Source organism: Herpailurus yagouaroundi, unplaced genomic scaffold (genome assembly GCF_014898765.1).
Source record: "Herpailurus yagouaroundi ecotype Mexico unplaced genomic scaffold, PumYag 162, whole genome shotgun sequence".
In the NCBI taxonomy this organism is placed as follows: Eukaryota; Metazoa; Chordata; class Mammalia; order Carnivora; family Felidae; genus Herpailurus; species Herpailurus yagouaroundi.
This window is the reverse complement of record NW_024412403.1, coordinates 11,258,222-11,279,595: the sequence shown is the minus strand read 5'-3', so window position 1 is coordinate 11,279,595 and position 21,374 is coordinate 11,258,222. Positions and strand designations below refer to the sequence as shown.

The window sequence follows — 21,374 nt, the reverse complement described above, 5'->3', positions numbered from 1 at the left end:
CTTCCTTCCTTCCTTCCTTCCTTCCTTCCTTCCTTCCTTCCTTCCTTTTCTTCTCTCTTCTCTTTTCTTTTCTTCTCTTTTTTTTTTTGTCTTAGTTTGTGCTTAATTTGCTCTTCTTTTTCTGTTTTTTTAAGGTAGAAATTTTGAGGCTTTTCCTCTTTTCTTACGTAAGTGTTTACTGCTATAAATTTCCTGCTTTAGTGGCATTCTGATATGTTGCTTTCATTTTCATTCAATTCACATTTCCTTTTGACTTCTTATTTGACCTGTAGGCTATTTAGATGTATGTTTAGTTTTCAAGTATTTGGAGAGTTTCCCGAGTTTTTTCTGTGTGATTCAAGTCCCTTTAGATTTATTGAGACTTGTTTTATGGCCCAGAATATGGTTGACCTTGGTAAATGTGCTGTTAGCAGTTGAGAACAATGTGTATTCTGCTCTTTTTGTTCGGAGGGTCTATAAAGATCAGACCTAGTTGGTTGATGGTGGTGCTCATTTTTCGTATATCCTTGCTGGTTTTCTGTATACTAGTTTTATTGATTACTGAGAGGAATATTAAAAGTCACCAACTATAGTTGTGGATTTCCCTTGTCAGTTCTGTTAGTTTTCTTCCTGTATGAGGAAATTCTGTTGTTTGATACATACACATTTAGGATTGCTGTGTCTTCTTGGTGAACTGATTGTTACATACTATCTTTTTCTATCCCTCGTAATTTTCTTTGCTCTGAGATCTACTTTAATATTATTGTAGCCACTGAAGCTTTCTTTTGATTAGTGTTTTTGCATAGTATATGTTTTTCTTCCATTCCACTTTGAATAATTATTTACTTGAAAAACTTTCCCACTAGGCTTGGCTAAGGGTGAACGATCACCTGGCAAAGTGTTTTGTGAGTTTGAACCCTCTTTGTATGGAATTACACAAAACGTCATCCTTTTTCTTGTAACTTCCTTCCTTGTTGAATTTGTCCATTTTCAGTTTGGTCTCTCCTGCTTTCCGTGAGAATTCCACCTTTCATGCTAACATAACACTACTGCTGTCAGATATTTACTGTGGACCTGCTGTGTGTTAGTCTCTGTTCAGGGTGCTGGGGAGAGATGAACAAAGTCCTTCTGACGGCAACTATGTTTTGGTGGAGTGAGATAGACAGTAAACAACTATATGCTGTATCGGTGGTGATAAGCTCTGTGGGAAAAAACAGAGAGTAAGAGAGAGTAATGAGGCTTGGTACGTGGAGCAAGGAGGATGTTGCATTAGGAGAAGTGATCAAAGAGGTCCTCTCTACAAGGTGACATTTGGACAGAGACATGACAGAGGTGAGGGGTGAGCTATGGGGAACTCGAGCGAAGAACATTTCTGGCAGAAGGAACAGTGAGAATGAAGACCTAGGATGGGAATATGTTCGGGGAGGAGAGTGTGGCTGGAACAAAGTAAGTGATGTCAAAGGTCGCCTTAGCCAGATGGAACACTGCAGAATTCTGAATGACTGCACTGAAAACTGGCCTTTTGCAGCACTGTGGTTCAAGCCAAACGGTACAAGGGAGGCTTAAACTTTTAGAACTGAGCGGAGGGCGTGGGCAGGGAGAAGGGCTGCTGCTGCTTTTGTGACATCAACCAGCTGAGCCGATCCAGTTGTTGATGTGGTGAAGCCAGTGAGCTGTAGGAGGTGCCCTTCTGCGTTATTCTGCTTTGAGTGGAGGAACATTAAATTCTTTGTCTTACTCAGGATTCACAGAATTTTCTTTCTGGTCTTTGTCAGTTCTTGAACATGGAGGGTAGTCTTAGACAAGTCCCAGGCCTTTCAGAATGTTTTTCCTTATTTGTGAAGTGTGGCTGGTGGTCTGCACTCTCTCTGGTGCACTGAGTTACTTGTGTAACCCTTTGGAAAACTCTAAGGCCTTCCCTAATAAGATGTTTTCTCAAAAATAGTTTGCAAAATCCAGCCTTGTTGAATAGTAAATTCTGTTCTTAAACCCATCATTTTAGCATATTGTCTCTATTTCCCTCTCTATGTAAAGTCACGGCACTTTTTGCTACCACAGAGTTTGGATTCGGATTTTCCTGAGGGTGTTAATGAGAAGAGCCATAGGAAGGGTGGGGGGGTGGGCAAACACTTCTGTTTAGCTGGTCAGCTCGGACTTTCTATTTTGACAAAGGTGTGTATGTGTTTTTGTGTAGTTGATCTTTATCTGGGCAGGAGTAGAAAACTTTGTCCAAAATAGTGGAAGTGTTATATTTCAGAATGCAGGAATTCACACATTTTTATTTTATTGCAGGTATTTCTTGGTGGATTTTTATGCACCAACAACCGCTGTGGAAAGCATAATGGAACATTTGTCTCGAGACATTGATGTGATTAGACCGAATGTTGTAAAACACCCTCTGACCCAGGAAGTAAAAGCGTGTGAAGGGATTGTCCCAGTCCCACTTGAAGAAAAACTATATTCCACGAAGAAGAGGAAGTGAGAAGATTTACCAGATTATAGCTTTATATTTAATTCTATCACTTTTGAGTACCATGGATTAATAATTTACAGACTTGACCCTTATGTAAGAGTGTGTTACAGGTGCCATTTGATTTTTCGAAGGTATTTTTTAGCTCTTGATCTCCCTTGCCCTAAGAGGTTGGGGAAGGGCTCGGCTTAGAGCCACTTTGTAATCTGTGGTACCAGCACGTTGTTCTTGACTTCATTTCATTCGTGTGATTTTTTTGTTGGTGAGGACTTTGCCCTACAACAACGCTAACACCATTTTGAAGAGCAAAGCTTCTGAAAACTGCCTCAGACTGCAAGCTCGTTATTCAGGCTAGTCAACCATGCAAAATAAAAATTTAAGACCACTGCATTTATATGAGTAACTTTTGACCAGAATAATAAACATAATTTCAGAAAAACTCGGGGAGGTCTTTTGTCTCTTCACCTGCCCCAGCACAGTGAACCGCCGGAGGCCCTGAGCGCCGTCTGCCCAGAAGCCCCGAATGCCGCAGTGCGTGGGAGGGTTACCTGGTTACCAGCCCAAGTGCAGAGACTGGGAGAAGTCAGGGGCGAGGGTGGGGCAGGGATGTGTGTGTCCCTCCACTACCGGGCATTCTATAAAATCAGTGACTTTTTCTTTTATCTCACAGTTAACTTGACCATAGGTGGGTGTTGCTGTCTGTAGAGGGACGTGAAGTGCTGTGGCTTGAGCTCTCGTGCTGCTTCCTCTCATTCTTCTGCACTCCCCCTGCCCCCGCCCACACCGGCCTCCTCCCCTCTCCCCCTACCCTGACCAGTTGGAAGCCGGTGGGGTTGCCCAAAGAGCTGGCTGGCACCAGTGCCTGTGGCCAGTGGCACTCTGAGCTCTTAACTTAGGGAGATTTCCAAGGAGCTACATCTCTTTTTTTCTGTTTTTTATTTGATACTTACGGACCTGCTTTTTAAAACCACATCTTGAAATAAAAAGACAAGTTTTGTATTGAGCGTTTTTTTGTTTTGGCAGGGGAGAGGTTGGTTGTAGGATGTTGTTACGCTTTTGAGACTAAGAACCAACCGGTCTTTGCTTGAACTGAGTGCAATTAAGGCTACCATATTTAGCAAATAGAAATGCAGGGTGCCCAGTTAAATTGGAATTGCAGATAAACAACGAATCTTTTTTTCCTCGTAAGCATGCCCCAATGTTGCATGGAACATACTTAGAGCAAAAAGCGATGTGCCGTTTGTTTGAAATTCAGATTTACCTGGGTGTTCTGTATTTTACGTGGCAGGCAACGTTGCTATGACGCCTGCCCAGAGATGGGGTGTGCTCTGCCTTGGGGAGCGGAAGCCGGCCTCGGGCAGCCTGGCTTTGCAGCTGGTGGCGTCGCACCAAGGCGAGTTTGAAGAGCATCAGGAGCTAACAGAAGAGAACGCAGCTGGCATGCTCGTTTGCCTCCAACTCTGATTCCCTCAGCCCGCCAGAAAACCCATCTAGAAACTAAAATTTCATCCCTGGTCAGTTCCAGATCATCTGTTCTGTGAGCCTTAAGTCACACTGCAGTCTTAGAATCAGTAAGTGCCACCGGCCTTTTGCAAGAAACAAATTCTCCTTTAAGGAAAGTCCATCTGCGGGCTCTGCCCGAGGCCTAGCAAGCGGAGGACCCGGTGTCTCTGGCAGCCGGATGGCTTCTGTGGCGGGAGAGGAGGCGGCTTCTTCCCGGAACGGTCACTGGCGTCTCCTCCTCGCTCTCCTTAGAGCCGGTGAACCGGAAGAAATTAACCAGCCTGTCCACCTTCCCAAAGGGGTGCCCTGCACAGGGTGTCCGTAGTGACAGAGCTTCTGTGCGTTAATTGTTGGGGGGAGCGCCAGCTCCTGAGTACAATCTCTGGTCGTTGTAGCTTGTACAGTCAGATCATGTTAAAGCAGGAAGGGGCCCAGAGATTAGGCCTCTGCCTCTTTGAAATCACGAGACGGAGACACAGATGTGCAAGCCCGGTGTCCCCAAGAATCAGGAGGAGCCCAGCTCCTAACTAAGCCCGGGCTTCCTCCCTCTATAACGCTGCCCGTCTCTGCCTTGTCCCTTTGCTTAATTCTTTCTTTGTCTTCAGTTGATGTATAATTGACCCACTACAGTATTATATTAGTTTCAGGTAGCCAACGTAGTGTTTTGGTATTTTTATACATTACAAATGTACAAAATGATTGCTCAGAGAGGCCTGGTTACTCTGTCACCATATGGAGTTATTACTGTATTGTTGACTGTATTCCCCATGCTGTAAATGACATCCCCATGACTAATTGTATAACTGGAAGGCTGTACTTCTTCACCCCCTTCCCCTATTTTGCCCACCCCCCTCCCACCCTTCCTCCTTTCTGGCAACCAGCAGCGCTCTGTATTTATGAGTCTGTTTCTGTTTTGTTTGTTTTATTCTTTGGAGTCCGCAAAGAAGTGAAATCGTTCAGTGATGGTCTTTCCCTGTGTGCGTTACTTCACTTAGCATAATACCCTCTAGGCCCATCCACGTTGTTGCAGATGGCGAGATTTCACCCTTTTCCTTAAGAGCTCAGACAGCACCGAGCTTCAACTTCCTCACTGTAAAATAAGTCTCTTTGAAGAGCAGTAGTTCAGCAAAGAGGGTCATTAAAAACTGTAGCCTGGAAATAAAAGGGATAAAGTGGAGGTTATCTGTGAAAATATGCTACTTCCTGTTTCATTAGGAATTTCCTGAAAGTTTGGGCTTTCAGCCAGGGCGCGTGAGAGCACTAACTCTTCTTCCGAATGGCTTGCAAGTGTGTGTACTTTCGCTCAGGTGCCGTCCGACACATTTTCGCTTCTCCTAAAGTTCAGTATGTGCACACTGCGTGCCATATTTGGGGCCACACACGTCTTCTCTGGAACCTCATCTTAGTCCTTTCGGCAGCGTTACAAGGAAGCATTGTCATCCCTGGTGTTTGGATGAGGAAACAGGCTCAGAGCGATTTGACCTTGACCCTACAACTACCAACTGACAGCTGGAATCTTGAACTGGGGACCCTGAGGCCATCCAGTCTTTTCCCTTCAGTCACAGCGAACTTGTCTTTATTCTCTCCGGTTAAACTAGGCACCTGGATGTCTGGGGCGAATGATGACTGCTCAGATGAGTAGTAGTGGTCCTCATGGCCTGAGAGTGGTGCTGGCACATTGTTTTCCTGCACTTGCTAGTCCCTGGGAAGTTGATTGACGTTCTTGAGCATTCCAGGTCATGCCAGTGTTCAGAATCCTGTGGCACAGTTTAGAGAGAGGAAGGAGGCTGGCTAAGTAGGGCAGCCATGCAGTGTGCCACTTGCCCTCCTTGGAAGCTCCAGAATGAAGGCACAGTCTCTCCTCTCTGAGCTGCTGATTCATAGCTAGACCGTCAGCCACTAAGGGGCCCTTGTCCCCTTGCAAAATACCTGGTGTCTGAGCAGGGCCTGTGTGGGGGTCCTTTCCAGGCTGCGTGTTTGCCATCAGAGCCAAGAGTGTCTGGTCCTCCTGCCCAGGTTGGCGGTGGTCTGCTCCTTCACGGGGTGATTGGGAGCAGGGTTCTGGAAGGAAAGCAGTCGAAAGACAGCCCCTGTCTTCATGGGCTCCTAGCAGAGAAGGCAGGAAAGTGAGTGTGGCGCCCAGCATGGGGAGGGCTGCAGAAGTGACAGGCTGATGTCTGGGGGGTGAGCCAGCCCTGCGCATGCAGCCGCCCTGGGACCCTGAGCTAGAGAGCAGAGCGGCCCCTGTGGAGGGGAAGAGAGGTCCCTGACAAAGGATCCCGTCAGATCTGGGGGACCCACAGGGATAAATTTGGAGGACTGGAGTCTGCCAAAATGCACTGAGCCTCAGAAGCACAGGAGGCCAGGGCTGAAGGTTGAAGCAGTGATTCCAGAGCGTTCCCTTTGGGCTCACTTCTTGAAATGATGCGTCTTCCTCAGTTTTGTTACCTTGACTATACTTGTGGTTCACTTTGGACAGGAACAAGCTTCTGGAAGTACTTTTTCACATGGGTTGGGCTCAGGAGGCAGGTAGAGAGTGCGATGGAGGCTGTGGGCCCAAGAAGCTAGTTTCAGATGTGTCTCAGAAACTGCTTCCTGGAGACGTTTGTAAGTGATGGAGGTATTCAGCAGGCATCTTGAGTCGGAGGACTAGGTCCTGTACTATGGAATGTCAAGGAAGGACCGTTAAGCACAGGTGAGCCCCTTAGATTTTTGCTGAAAGGTAACATGTTTCTTGATTGAGATGAAATATTTGTTTGAAGGATTAGGAGGATTGAAAGCATGAGCTGTGCTTCCCTCTTTGTAGTCGAGTCCAGAAGAGTCATGGTCTACCCCACACAGCCAGGGGATGCATGACAGCACATCTGAGGGACACTTTCAGCAAGTGCTCATGGTAACAGTAATCTTTTATGCTCCCTTAACATTCTACAGATGGGGCACCCAAGGCTCAGAGAAAATAAGTGACTCGTCCAAGGCGGCAACGGGAGGATTTGGATTGGGATTTGAAAGTCCAATTTTGGCTCACTGCATCCTTCTGGAGGTGGACACCAGCAATCCCTGCTGAATCAGCCATGCTCCGGGGGGCTGGTTCCAGGATTTGATGCCCTGGTCCCTTCCTACCCCACACCTAGACCAAGGACCCAGGCTTTATCATTTTAAGAGGGGAGAGGGTGGATCTGGGATTTCTTGGGAGTGTTTTTATCTCAGGCCTTCGAAGAGAAGTCATGAGAACGACAGAATAAAAATGTTAGCATGCCCTGGAGACCAGGCCTCCTTTCTGCACATTTTTTTTTTCTCTAATTTCCCGTAGTTTTTCTTTTCTTTTCTTTTTTTTTTTTTTCCCCTCCATACTCCAGGGGTATGTGTATGAAGCGCACACATGGCAGGTGATGCCCTGGGCAGGATACAAAGATGAGTGGGCAGTGACCCTGACCTCAAAGTCCTAGACAGGGGAGGTGGAAATACTCCGCTATCTAAAAACAGGCCATAATAAAAATGGTAATTAAGATTTAAACTAAGTGCAATGGAAAACACAGAACTGGGTTCATTAGCACTTGGAGCTGGGGAGGAGGGTGCAGTTTCCAGCAGAGATCGTGTTTCAGCAGGCATAGGGACTAGTGTGGAGCATGGGAGGGTAGCAGATGGGAGGTGGCAAAACTATAGTGTTTTCAGTACACCTGGGGGCCAGGCAGGTATGGTCTGGCACACGACAGGTTGGGAATTCAGGGAGGGTCCAAGTCCCTGACTGCTGGTGAGAAGGCATTTCGTGATTGAAGTTTTCTTGAATTGAAAGGATCATTTTGAAGAGCCAGGAACGAGTAGTATGCATACTAATTCCCTATAAAATGTGCGTCCTAATTGACCAATGCTCTACCCTACCCACATATTTGTAAGAAAGAAACTGTGATATAAACTCATCATGGAGAAGTACGAAGGGGGTTGGGGCGAGGTTGTCAGATGTCCACCAGCAGGTGGACAGTGCACTGGACCGTGTGCTTGCCCAGTGACCCCCAGCTGAACTGGGTGTGCCCTGAAATGCTGTGTGTGGGAGCATTGTGAGAGTATACAGCATCCTCTCCTTTTGTGGTCTGGGCTGTTGCCATTTGTTGTTCAGAGGGCTCGGTGATAGATGACTGCACCTGAGCTTGACCTGGAATGCCACCTGCCAGGACCTGCCCTGTCTCCTGGCAGGCCAGGATCGTGTTGACGGTGGGAAGATCCCAGAGCAATTTGTGGGATTCTTGGTCACCTTGAAAAAAGTGTTAGGAGCATAGAACTTTGGGTCAGAGACCTCCTCAATGGCCCTGCGTTGCCACCCTCCAGCCACAGGATCTCACACACTTTCTTGTCTTCCCTCAGCCTCAGGCTTCAGAGTCTTTGAAAAAGTGTGGCCAGTGAACCAGCCGGTCTTAAAGAGCCTTCCAAGTCTGCAAGGCCCTGGATCAGGTCCCACTGCCTGGTTTGCTGAAGGGTTATTCCATTAGTGATTCGGGAACCTGGTAGGGAGAGGGGGAGGGCTTAAAATAATTTCTCAGGGGCTTCTTTGCACACTTCTCTTCATCTTCTGATAAGCATAGCTGTTGTTTTCATGGCTTGCCAGTGGGTTCTGTGGGGCTATTACTCGAAACAGAATAGGCTCTGTACCCGACCACAAGAAAACAGCAAAGGGAGCCCCAGAGGCCAGCCCGAGCATTTGCTGGGCTCAAATTGCCAACATACTTTTTGCTTTGAGAACACAGCTTTAAGGCACATGGACTTAAAACCAAACACAGGCACAAGGCACTCTTATTCCACAGGAGGAAAACATAGTGTGGTGGCCAAGAAGTTTCTGGGCGGTGGCAAAGTCTCGTTTTTGGAGCGGCACACCACGACCCTAAAAATCAACCCCTAAGTCTGTAGTGACAGCAGCAAGACCTAGACAACCCTGCGCAGTCCCAGATCCCCCAAGCCCGGTGGGGCAATTAACAAAAGATTCCTGAAACCAGATGGAGTCTCCACAATGTTCGAGAACATTTGGGTTGCTGCAAGTGTTGTCTGGTACTGTGGAATTGGTGTCTGTGTGTTGTATCTGCATCTTTTCCCCCAGAGCAAGCTAAGCTGTGCGTTCTCTGGGGAAGGAAATGTGATTTCATCCCATTTCCCAGAGAAGGTTTGCCTGAGATGCTTCCATCCTGAGTGGAAAAGACAAGGATGCATTGTTCGGTGGACAATGCCAGAAGTAAGGAATATGCAAAACGGACCTGATCTCTCCATTCCAAGTCCGTAGGAGACCATTGTTTCCATAAAGCTCCTATTGAGCTAATGACTTGACTATAAAGTTCTTTGTCCAAATGAATCCCAAAATGTGAGTACCTCTTTGTGGAGGACTAGATACTGCTTTTTTTTATAGATGTCAAACCCTGTTAACTGTCAGTTCTCATTATCCAAAGAATCTGTATTTGTCAATTTGCCTACTTGCAAACGTTTATTTGTACCCCCTCCCCCAAATCAATACAGTATTTTCACAGTCATTCACAGATGGGGAGGCAAAAATTTGAGCCTCCTGTCGAGTCCTTTTCCAGATGAGGTTGTACAAAGTGACCTTCTGCCTTGTTTCAGCTCTCCTACTGTGAACAAGTGTCTTTGTTGTGATCTATTCAGTTTGCATCAGTGTTGTTTGCATCAGTGTGCTTTTTGTTGGTGATCTTACTGTTTAAAATGGCCCCAAGCATAGTAGTGCTGAAGTGCCGTCCGGTGTTCCTAAGCAGAGAAGGCTGTGCTGTGCCTTACAGAGAAAATACATGTGTTAGATTGGCTTCCCCGAGGCATGAGTTCCTGGGTTGTTGGCCTCGTTCAATGTTAATGAATCAGTATAAATTAAATAAGGTGTCTTTAAAAAGAAACATATATCACCAAGACTGTATATTGACAGGTTGACATAAACACGGTCAGAGGCTCACAGGAACCTCTCCTAGGAGCATTGGGTTAGTATTCTCCAAACCAGTATTTGCAGCCCCAACTTTATAGGACATACTCTCTCAAATAACAAGAATCAGCTCTTCCTTGACTTTGGTGTGTGTAATTTGTTTTTCTGCTGAGGACTTCTTTGACAGATTTCTATAATTCTCTGATTTTTGTCTGCGTTAGGGTGATTTTTATTCCCACCGTTGTTCTTAAGATTGCACGTCTGGTTGTCTTCTGCCGTCCTGCCTCCTCTCATCCACACTTACTTTCGTTATCTAGAGTACCGTCCACTAGAGAGCTAGCTCTCTGTCTACACAAGCCAGGGCCCTTCTCTTAAGACGTACCTTGGCAGAAGCGTTTGGTGACGTGGCCAGAAAGAGCCAGACCGGAAGAGAAGAGCCTGGACACGGTGCTCCATGTAAATCCTAGCCATAGAAGCAGGCGGATTCTGTGGGGTTTAATTAAGGCCCTGGAAAGGGGTAATTAGATAAGTAGTGTAGCAACCCCCCACCCCCATCCCCTGCAAGGCTCCCAGGGTATTGCGACGCTTTTCGTAGCATCCTCCAAGTCAAATACATTTTAATGACCTTTAAAACAAGAGCAAAACTTTGGTCACAAGGCAAAATCACAAGGAATTTTAAAGGCGTTGATTTTATAGTTAATAGTTATAAACAATGCTTTGGAAGCTTATTCCTCTTCCCTATACTTCTTGCCAGATCTAAATACGGCATCTAAATATGGCATAAAATATTTAATGTGATTCAGTCAAATATTGAGGAAATTTCTGTTTGGTCTTTACTCTCATCCCTCCTCATCATAATGAAATGGTTGGGTTAAATCTCTATTCTGGTCAAATGTGATGGCATTACAAAGACTGCCCTCACCTACGGCACTGTTCGTACTCTGCTTTCTTTCTTCAAACTCGTATGTGTATTGATAAACTAGAAACATTCTTCTTTAAAAAAAAATTCAAACATACATAAAAGTACACAGAAGATACCATAACAAACTTGAGGCACTTACCACTTAGATTAGACTGATACTGTATTTTTGCTGTATTTCAGGTCTTTAAAATTTTTTTTTTCAACGTTTATTTATTTTTGGGACAGAGAGAGATAGAGCATGAACGGGGGAGGGGCAGAGAGAGAGGGAGACACAGAATCGGAAACAGGCTCCAGGCTCTGAGCCATCAGCCCAGAGCCCGATGCGGGGCTCGAACCCACGGGCTGCGAGATCGTGACCTGGCTGAAGTCGGACGCTTAACCGACTGCGCCACCCAGGCGCCCCTATTTCAGGTCTTTTAAAGACATAAAATGTTAGACCTAGTTGAAGTCCTTTTTTTTATCTCACCTGTTCTTCCAGGAGGTTACCATCACGTCAAAGTCAGTGCGCATTATTTATCTTATTTATATGTATGTCCCACACCATATACATTGGGTTACAATTTATAATACTGCTTTGTGGATTGTTTTTTTTTTTAAGTGTCCTTCACCCCCAGCGCAGAGGCCAACATGGGACTTGAACTCATGATCCTAAGACTCCGGCACTTAACCAACTGAGCCACCCAGGCACCCCACTGCTTTGTGGATTTTGAATGAGCTAAATGGATTCGTGGTATGGAGGCTTCAGCAATGTGCTTTTTTTTTTTTTTCATTCAACACTATCATTTTGAGATCTGTTTTGTAGATCTAGTTCGTTCATTGATCTCCACTGTCCTAAAGGGTTCTGTGTGTGACTGCATCACACTTTGGCCACGTCTTAATGGGCACGTCCAAGTTTACAGTGTTTCAAGCAATGCTGCCATTCACTTCCTGGGGATGACTCCTGGAGCATGTGTGTATTTCACTAGACACCGAATTGCTGGCTCATCAGGCATTTTCATTTTCGCTTTTACTAGTTATTGACAAATTTCTCTCAAAGTCATCATGCCAACTTACACACCCAATGGCAAGTTTTGAGAGTTCCTGTTTTCAGACACCTCCCAATACATGGGCTTATGTTAAAAAGAAAAAAAAAAAAAAGTCCCCAGACTTCGCCAGTCTAATGAGTGTCAAGAGCTATCTCTTTTTTAAACGTACATTTTCTCTATTATTAATAGGCATGAGCTTATTTTTGTGGTAATGGTCATTTTGGTGTTTTTCTGTTAGTTGTCTTTTTATATTCTCTGCTAATTTCCTTCCTGAGTTGTCATTTTTCTGACCTAAGAAAACAGAATAGCAAAGCTTTCTATACAAGTGTAGTTCAAGAGGGTCTAAGACCACCACTTTGGTCTTGCCCTGCCACTGGCAGGAGTGAAGAGGGGGCCCCAGATTCCATGTGTTTCTGGCAACGCCCCCTTTCATTTTTTGCCTCCCCACCCCACTCGACATCCTCTCAATGTGTGCGTGTGCACGCGCACACACACACGCACATGCACACACACATAGAGTCTGGCTCTGCTGTCTCCCTTGAGAACATCTGGACCAATATAGCGATGCCCTTTATTCTTGTTTGTGAGAGTCACCACGAGAAGGCTAGCGTTTCCAGGTCATCCCTCACCCTTGGCAACCCAATCCCCATTTTTCTCAGTCAATCCATCTTTTGACCCATCTCCCTCTCTAATCCTGAAACCTGTTTCCTGTGCCTCTGGAACTCACAGACATCAGCCACATCTCCAATCCCCTCAATCTCTTCTAAAATGGTTCCTTCCTCTTGTTGCCCCAACTGAAATTGGGATTGCCCTTGGAATTGCTGGATTGTATGGTAGATCTGTTTTTATTTTTTTGAGAAATGTTCATGTAGTTTTCCTTAGTGGTTGGGCCAGTTTCCATCAATAAAGGTGGAAGATGTATAAGGATTTCCTTTTCACCATATCCTCAGCAGCACCTGTTGTCTCTTGTCTTCTTGATGATAGCCATTCTAACAGGTGTGAGTTGAGCGCTCATTGTGGTTTTGATTTGCATTTCTCTGCTGGTTAGCAATGTTGAGCATCTTTTCTTGTACCTCTTGGCCATTTTAATGTCTTTTGAGAAATATCTATTTAGTTCTTCTGCCCATTTTTTAATCAAGTTGTTTATTTTTTGTGTTACTGAGTTGACTGAGTTCTTTATATATTCTGGATATTGACCCCTTATCTGATAAATGGTTTGCAAAAATTGTCTCCTATCCTGTGGTTGTCTTTTTTTTTTAATTGTTCCTTTTCTGTGTTTCTTTTTCTTTTTCTTTGATGTAGTCCATTTGTTGATTTTTTTTTCTTTTGTTGTTTGCGCTTTTGGCATCATGCCCCCAAAATTTATTGCCAAGATCAATATTGATGTTTCTTCCCTATATTTTTTTCAAGAAGTTTGATGGTATCAGGTTTTGTGTTTAAGTCTTTGATCCATTTCAAGTTAATTTTTGTGAATGGTGTGAGGTAGGGGTCCAATTTCATTGTCCTGCATGTGTTTCTCCGGGAGAACATGTTTCTGCTGACTGGTCTCTTCAAGAGACCACGTGTGGGCCTTGGGTGCTTGCTGGCACAGTGGTGCTTCCCCAGTGCCTTGACTCCCATCCTTCCCAGGCAAATCTTTCCTTCCTTCCCTTCCCCTCCATCTTCTAGTACTTTTTTGCCCCCATTTCCCTCTCAGCTGATGGATGATCTGCTCCCTATTTTACTGAAAAAATTAAGGCAATCAGAAAAGTTCCACAAATGCTCAGACCACACCTACTGTACTCCTTGTGTCTGTAGCCACATCCCACCTTCCCTCCTGGAGGGTACTGCCCACATTCATGAAAGAAATTAAAGAAGAGCACCTATTGTGTTGAGGTACTTTTCTCCTCGCCTCCTTGGCTAGCTCCTGTCAGGCTCACATCACTTGGGTCAAAGTCCCCAAGCCCACTGCCTGCTTGGTTCTCATGTCACTTTCCTGCCAGCCCAGGCGCAGTTGCTGAAAATGCCACCTTCACTCAGTTTCTAGGGCATCACGGCTCTGCTCTTCCTGCCAGTGTCTATTGTGGGCTCCTGGGCTGCTTCCTTTTCACTTCCCTGCCTCCTAGTGTTGGGGCACTCCAGACTCCCCCTCCTCTTGTCTACTCTCACATCCACTCTTCTGGTTTTGCATATACATACAACTTAAGACCCCTCGTTTTTGTCTCTAGCGTGGATTTCTGTCCTGGGCACCACCAGGTATCTCCAGTGGCCTAGCCGCCATCTTCCCTGAAAGCCTGATGGGTACCCCTCAGACTTCACACATCAACACTGAGCTCCTCCTTCTCACCCCTCCCCCCGCCCAAGCACAATCTTCTGAGTCTTTCTCGCCTTCCACTGTCTGGAACCCAAAATCTTAGAATCATCCTGGACTCCTCACTCACTTCCCTTCACACCCCCCATCCTGTCCCCTCAGCAGATTCTGTTTTCTCACCTTCAAAATGTACCTGGAATCCAACTGATGCTCACCTCCTGCACTGCCACCACCAGGGTTCAAGCCACATCATCTAGACCACAAGAACCTCCTGGGTTAGTTTCCTCGGGCTCTCATAATAAAGTACCACAAACTCGGGGACTTAAAACAGGTGTCAGCGAGGCTGTGTTCCTTCCTAAGGCTCTCGAGCAAGATCCTTGTCTCTCTCAGCTTTGGGGGGGTGAGGGTGGGGAGGGAGGTCCTGGCATTTCCTTTGCAATCTCTGCTTCTGCCTTCACATGCCTTCTCCGTGTCTCTGTCTCCTCTCCTCTCCTCTCCTCCCCTCCCCTCCCCTCCCCTCCCCTCCCCTTAGATTATCGGGTTTCAATTTAGAGTCCACGTTAAGTCCAGGGTGATTTCACCTCACCTCAAGATCCTTAACTAATTACATCTGCAAAGACTCTGTTTCCAACAACGTCACATTCTGAGGTCCTAGGGGGACATGCATCTTGGGGACACTATGCAACCCACTCTGTCTCTTCACAAGGCTCCCTGCTTTGCTTTTGGCATCCTCTGGTCTGGCCCAGCAGCTTGAGCACATCAGTCCTCTGCTGAAACTCTGTGAAGGCTTCTGTTTTACCCAGAGTAAAGGCCAAAGTCCTAATGGCCTATGGAACCTGGCTCAATCTGGTCACCCAATTACCTCCCATCTTCTCTCCCGCCCCAGCCCCTCCCTTGACGCTGGCTCCCCACACCTTTGGTTCAGGCAGTGCCCTCTACCTGAACGCTTCCTTGAAACTTCGTGTTAAACAGACACACATCTAACATTTATTGTATATGAGGCCCACACCCCTGCTTTGTCACTTCCTTACCCTGCTATGTTTTTCACCACTGCACTTTATTTTGCCTATAATGGTGCCTGACGCATTGCAGCTGGATGAACGAAGAGGAATTTTCCAAGATGAAATGGTGTATCTGAAATTAAAGTGTCCTGGGCTGTGAAACCTCTGGTTCTAAGAGAGCCGGCTCCAGTAGCCCTGCCATACATCCTAGGTGGAGAATTGATTGGTCAAAAACTGGGTAGATTAGTAAGGGAAAGTACAGCAAAAATACCTGTAGGTGTAAAACACAAACTACCAAGGCTGAGTTGCCAGGAGGTAGCAAAAGCCATTAAAAAAAAAAAAAAAAAAAAAAAGCCTGCATCCCATGGCGCAGAAGTTCCACTTGTAGGCATTTACCTTGAATCCCAATGGCACACAGAGCTAAGGTACCAGGATGTTCACCAAATTATTCTTTAATAAAACCAAAAAGCTGAAAATTACCGAAATGTTCTATAGTTGATTATTGAAATAAATTGAGTATGGATTTACTATGTTACCATTAAAAATCAATAAAAAATTGATTTTTATTGATTTTTATTTTCTCAATAGCATGAGAAAATATGACCTATCATTGGGAGTAAAATGAAATTTAAACAGCGCCTAATGGCATTTTAGATACATAAACTTAATATGGAAATAAAACAGATTTGCGTCAAAACAAGAACTTTACAAAGACAGTAAAATACATAGATGGGTCAGATTAGTCGTGTCAATGGGAGTTCATAATATACTAGAAAATCAGTGATTGGCTGTTGGCATAATCTTGGATGCCTTGAACACAGAAATATCATTAGGTTGGCACCAATTTGGAAGAAAACCATCTAAGCATGAGGGGCATCGCAAGGGACCGACTGGGTAGACACCAAGGAGGCTAGATTAGGACGAAAACCACTCCTGCAGCCGCAGTGATGTTAGCTGGTGCTCACCTTAGGGCCTTTCTGTAGGCCTGATAGACCCACTGTGGAGGCCCAGAAAGATCCCTGGAGTAAACCTGAGTAGACTCAGAAGACAGAACAAAGGAGAGGTTTGGGCTCGAATAAATATCTCCACCTCACCTTTCTCACTTGCCAGTGTGTTCTCCCACCTATGGGGCTGCTTTCTCTCTGGTTAAATGAATCAGCGTTGATAGATTCATTTTATTTTGTCTCCTTAACTGATCTGACCTGCTGCTTGGACTGCTTCTGAGACCAGGAGCTGCTTTTGTGTTGAATTCGGCTGTAGCAATGGTGACAGTCTAAGGCGGTGACCCAGCAGCCGGAGGGTGACAGGCAGCACTGAGCAGGGAGGCAGTGTGGGACCCCCACATCGTAACTGGGCAAAAAAAAAAAAAAAAAAAAAAAAAGAGTTGAAGAACACTGCAATACAGTCTGATAGCTTCTTAAAAATGTATATATCAGGAAAAAACCCCAAAATGTTAGGCACCAACATATGAGCAGTAGTTGTCTCTGAGAAGTGCGACGATGGATCAGTTTTCCTTTTTTTGTTGACTATAGTTGCTTATTTTTTAAAACAATGACCATGTGGTGAAGAACATAGTACAAATGTTTCCAATAACAACGAAGAGACCGAGCACACCTGAAACTAATATAACACCGTATGTTAATGGTATTTCTGTTATTAAAAAAAAAAAAAAAAAAAAAAGCCTAAAAGCTAAAGCATTATACTGGAAAAAAGGAAGAAAAAAGAAAAGAAAGAAGGAAGGAAAGATTGAAAGAGGGAGGGAGGAAGGGAGGAAGGAAAGAGGGAAAGAAGGAAAGAAAGAAAAGACAAGAAAAGAAAAAGAGGGGAGGGAAGGAAGAGAGGACAGAGCAAGCAAAACTGACCTAACGGATTCTCATAGCAAATGTGTGTGAGGGAAGCCAGGCTTTTGTTTGGAGAAAGCTCATGTGGTGCGGAAGACAGCAGACCTGGCTTGTGAAGTCATCATCCCTGGGGGCTTTGTCAATGCTCTCCCTGGCCTTAGGAGAGACCCAAGAGGGCTCAGCCAAGCACAACTAATAATAGAATTAAGAAAATAGCCTTTTGGATTATTTAGCCTAAAAGAAATTATGGTTTAAAAATTGTCTCGAGGAAAGAGGTTTTAGATGAAAACACTGATCAATTGCAAACCATTTTCGCAGAGGATCGAAGAAGAAGAAATGGCCTTAAGTTGATTAAGAGAGGTTGAAGAAGAGATCCTTGCCAGGGAGGCTGATGAGAGCCTGGCATGGGCTGGTAGTGGGTTGCTCAGTCCTGGGAGGACTGAATATAAGAAACACCATCTGTCCTAGAAGATCCAGGGAGACTTTCCAGAAGGTTCCTTGAAGTTCCAATCCTATGATGTCTCGATGAAGGTATAAACTCACCTAACCCATTCCTGAATGACCTATCATGGAACCTGAAGTGTCTGTATTCTTGGCCAGGACTGGTCTTGGGAGAGCTGGTGGCCATCTGTGTGATGGGAAGCCTGGCTGCCAAAATACCTTTCCTACCGCTGAGTCATGCTGTCTGCAATTCTACCAGGTGACAATCATTCTTTGGTCATCAGGAGCGCAATGGAGTGTGAGCGATGCCCTTATGGTTTTCTTTTTTCTTTCTTTTCTCAAGTTCAGGAGGGAATAAGTGTAGAGATTTTGAGAGAACTCATTTAGAATTTTCTCTCTTTAGGGATCGTTAAGAAAAGCGATCCAAACTTTAGACGTAAGGCAAAGGGCCATGTCCTCTCAATGTCAGACTGAGGCACTGTTTGACAGGCTAACCCAGGGATTATTTAATTCTCGAGGAGAATATACCTGTGTTTGACTTTACTATTTACTGGTTGATAAGTCCAGACACAGTAAAGTTACATGTTAACTTGTCGATTTCTGTTGCTTAGAAAAAACAACCACAAAGGTTATGGTTTTATTACCATGTAGGGCATTAACCAGTTTTGTACCTAACGAAGCAGTGATTCTAACAGTCTCTTTTGTGTATAAAGGCTAGTAGATTCTGGGACACCTGAGGGGCTCAGTTGTTTGAGCGTCTGACTTTCGCTCAGGTCACGATGTCACAGTTTGTGAGTTCGATACCCACATTGGGCTTACTGCTGTCAGCGCAGAGCTTGCCTTGGATCCTCTGCCCTCTCTCTCTCTGCCCCTCCCCTGCTCATGCTCTGTCTCTCAAAAAATAAAAGAATTTTTAAAAAATAATTAAGGCCAGTAGATTCTGCAAGTACTCTTTGAACCATCATTCCTGTCCTACTGGTTTGCTCGTTAGTTAAATACGTTATGGACACATGTTCATTTTATATTTGTATGCAAGTCATGAGTTGAACTTTTTGAAAATTATACTTTGATAGGAAGGAGATGAGGTCACGTTAGGACAATAGCTTTAAAGAGCATGACATTGATTCTCATCTGTATAGATGTTTATATGATCATTCTTTGAAAGAGGATTCATTAATTCTCATGTAATAATGGGTGATTAAGCTAGCCCCTTGATGAGCAAGAGGTAATTGGATTTTTTCAAACCTGACAGAGGTGTTGGGTTTTTTTGTTTTTTGGTTGGTTGTTTGCTTAGTTTTCCTTTGGGGTTGGTTGTGGGTGAAGCCCACGCTGTCAGAATGGAAAGGAAGGGATTCTGAGTGATAGAACGATTAGGATCCTGATGGGTGTACATGTCACATTGAAGAGCAAGATTTCAGAGGCAGAGTGATTTGGGGGAAGTCAAGGCTATGGCACCATCGTGGGAGAAGGTGGCTAAAGCTCACTGGTGTACAGGAGTTAAGGCAGAGGGCAGCTTCCGAGAACCAAAGGAGCCATGTGTGGGGATGTTGAACCCCTCCCTCGTGGTGACAGACTAGTGGTGGCAACAGGGCTACCTTGTCTGATGATGTCTGATGAGCAAAGGAGTCAACATTTGAGACCATTCCTGGGATGAGAGGCATGAGTGGAGAAGTTGGCCATGAGAGACCCAATCATTAAAATTATTTGGGTGACATATGGGCATCTATATGAGGTTGCTGCCTGTCCTGCCCCAAGACACAGAGACACAGGTAAGCCTCAGATGCCAGCCTCTATGGTGTTGACATCTCATTCCCAGCCTTTCTCAGAAAACAGCCTCCTCTGTCTCATGAGGGTCCACAGATGGGGAAAGCTGAGGCTATCTTCCCGCGCCACAGAAAGCTACACACAGCCTGGAAGCCTTTGGACCTGCGGGGCTATATGTCACTCTTGGTTAGCGGTCTGCAGATTCTTTTTTAAAAGAAAATTTTTTTAATGTTTATTTATTTTTGAGAGAGAGACAGAGTGCGAGTGGGGGAGGGACAGAGAGAGAAAGACACAGAATCCGAAGCAGGCTCCAGGCTCTGAGCTATCAGCACAGAGCCTGATGCTGGGCTCGAACTCATGAGCTGTTTAAACTGTACACGAAAGAAGCCTCAGTGTTGTATATTGGCTCAGCTCCCTACTCTCTGTTGGGCATAATTTGCCACTTTACTCAGAACTACTAAAAAAAGTGATGACGCTTTTAAGATGCCAAGATCCTGGGAAGAAAATATAAAAAGGAAAAGAACAATGTATAATAGACCCTACTGGTTATTCCTTCTGGATATATTCTTGTCCTAGAGGTAAAAAATAAGAAATTCTTTTCCATCTTTTTTTTAAGTTTATTTAATTTTTTTTGAGAGAGAGGATTAGAGCACCAGGGTCAGGGCAGGGGGCGGGGGAGCACACAGAGGGAGAGAGAGAATCCTAAGGAGGCTCCACACTGCTAGTGCTGACCCCGATGTGGGGCTCAAACTCCCCAACTGTGAAATCATGACCTGAGTCGAAATCACGAGTCGGACGCTCAACCAACTGAGCCACCGTAGGCGCTCCTAGCAGTCTGCAGATTGTTAAACTTACTCCCTACCTCCTACCCTGGGGCTGCTATTCTGCTCCGGTTCGAGGTTCAAATGCCACCTCACGCTGCTGACCCCTGGGTGCTGGTCCAAACTAGGGAGTGTTGGGGCCCCCACTCATGAGGTCAGAGCCCCACGTAGGCATCTCCCAAACAAAACCAGACGCCACACTTCTGTGCACTCATTGTGTGGGGCTGTTCCACTCCATGGGTCTTTCAGCTGCAAATTCCAGTTTTCTCTCTGTTGTGTTTTTGAACCTGTTTGCTTTTGATTGTGGGTTGATTTTGAAAGGGAAGAGTCACACACAATCTAGCTCCCTGTTTCCTTTCTCAGATGGAGTAATAAAGCTTATTTGTAGTGGAATTGTTTTTTTCCATTATGGCAGATTTAGTTTTATTACTCTACTGCCTTGTGCTTTGAATTGCATAGGGGAAGCAATGCATAAAAGAATATTCCGTTGGTTTCCCCCCCACCCACCCACCTCTTGTAGTTGATTGTGGAAAAGAGGATGTAGCATCCTATTAGTCATTCTGTACCACAGTGATTTTTTTTTTGCCTGTGACCAACAGAATTACATTTTACACTCGAAAGAACTCTCCGAATGAACCCTTTCAATTCAACATACGTGGGCATAAGATTCAAAGTATGGCCAACCCCATGCATCGCATCCAAAGTCCATTTCATCCATGGTTGATGATTCCATGAATGCAATGTGCTGCAGAGCATGATGGTGTGGGCTTCTGATGAGAAGTTGGAGCACGCTGTTTATTTTGTTCTTCGGTCTTTCTATCGAAACCACTTGAAAACATCACTTAACTAGGTAATTTGGGACAGCCTTCGGTTTACAGCCACCTTGGCTCCTTGGCTCATTTCTCTATCACTCTCGTCTTTGCCTTCTTAGGCCAGGAAAAAGGACAAGGAAAATCTCTCTCTTTGGCACCAAGGAGGTTCCTTAATTGTTCGAATATGCTTACAAAAGATATGGTTGTATTTCACATGCAGGGGTTTTTTTTTTTTTTTAACGTGTTCTAAATTCTTTGGTTTGAATCCACATTTTTTACCATTTTTCAGTATGTGTTCTAACCTTGTTTTCTATCATGTTGGACCAAGTAGGCACTTTAATGAGATGCTTCTGCCTCTTTGTTTCTAGGAGAGAAAATGGAATCAGAGAGGAGGATGTTTGCCATGACTGAAATCCCCACAAATGGGAAGAAAGACTGATCAAACCCTATTGCTTCTGTCTCAATTTGTTTTTTTTTTTGTTGTTGTTGTTTGTTTTTTTTTTTTTAATTTTTTTTTCAACGTTTATTTATTTTTGGGACAGAGAGAGACAGAGCATGAATGGGGGAGGGGCAGAGAGAGAGGGAGACACAGAATCGGAA

The 21,374-nt window shown here is 44.9% G+C and overlaps 1 protein-coding gene and 1 long non-coding RNA gene across 2 annotated transcripts in view; both read left to right on the top strand.

Moving 5' to 3' along the window:
- The window catches only part of MRPS6 (mitochondrial ribosomal protein S6), a 67,849-nt gene extending 64,961 nt beyond the window's left edge, over window positions 1-2,888 (top strand). Inside the window, exon 3 of the mRNA XM_040483989.1 lies at window positions 2,272-2,888. Within this exon, the coding sequence (XP_040339923.1) occupies window positions 2,272-2,461 (190 nt within the window). The 3' untranslated portion in view covers window positions 2,462-2,888. The remainder of the gene's footprint in view (window positions 1-2,271) is intronic.
- A 4,767-nt stretch (window positions 2,889-7,655) lies between these two features.
- On the top strand, window positions 7,656-11,916 carry LOC121035973 (uncharacterized). The gene is made up of 2 exons (XR_005793165.1): window positions 7,656-10,959; window positions 11,191-11,916. It is a non-coding gene; the product is annotated as an uncharacterized LOC121035973 (long non-coding RNA).
- Window positions 11,917-21,374: the final 9,458 nt, after the last annotated feature.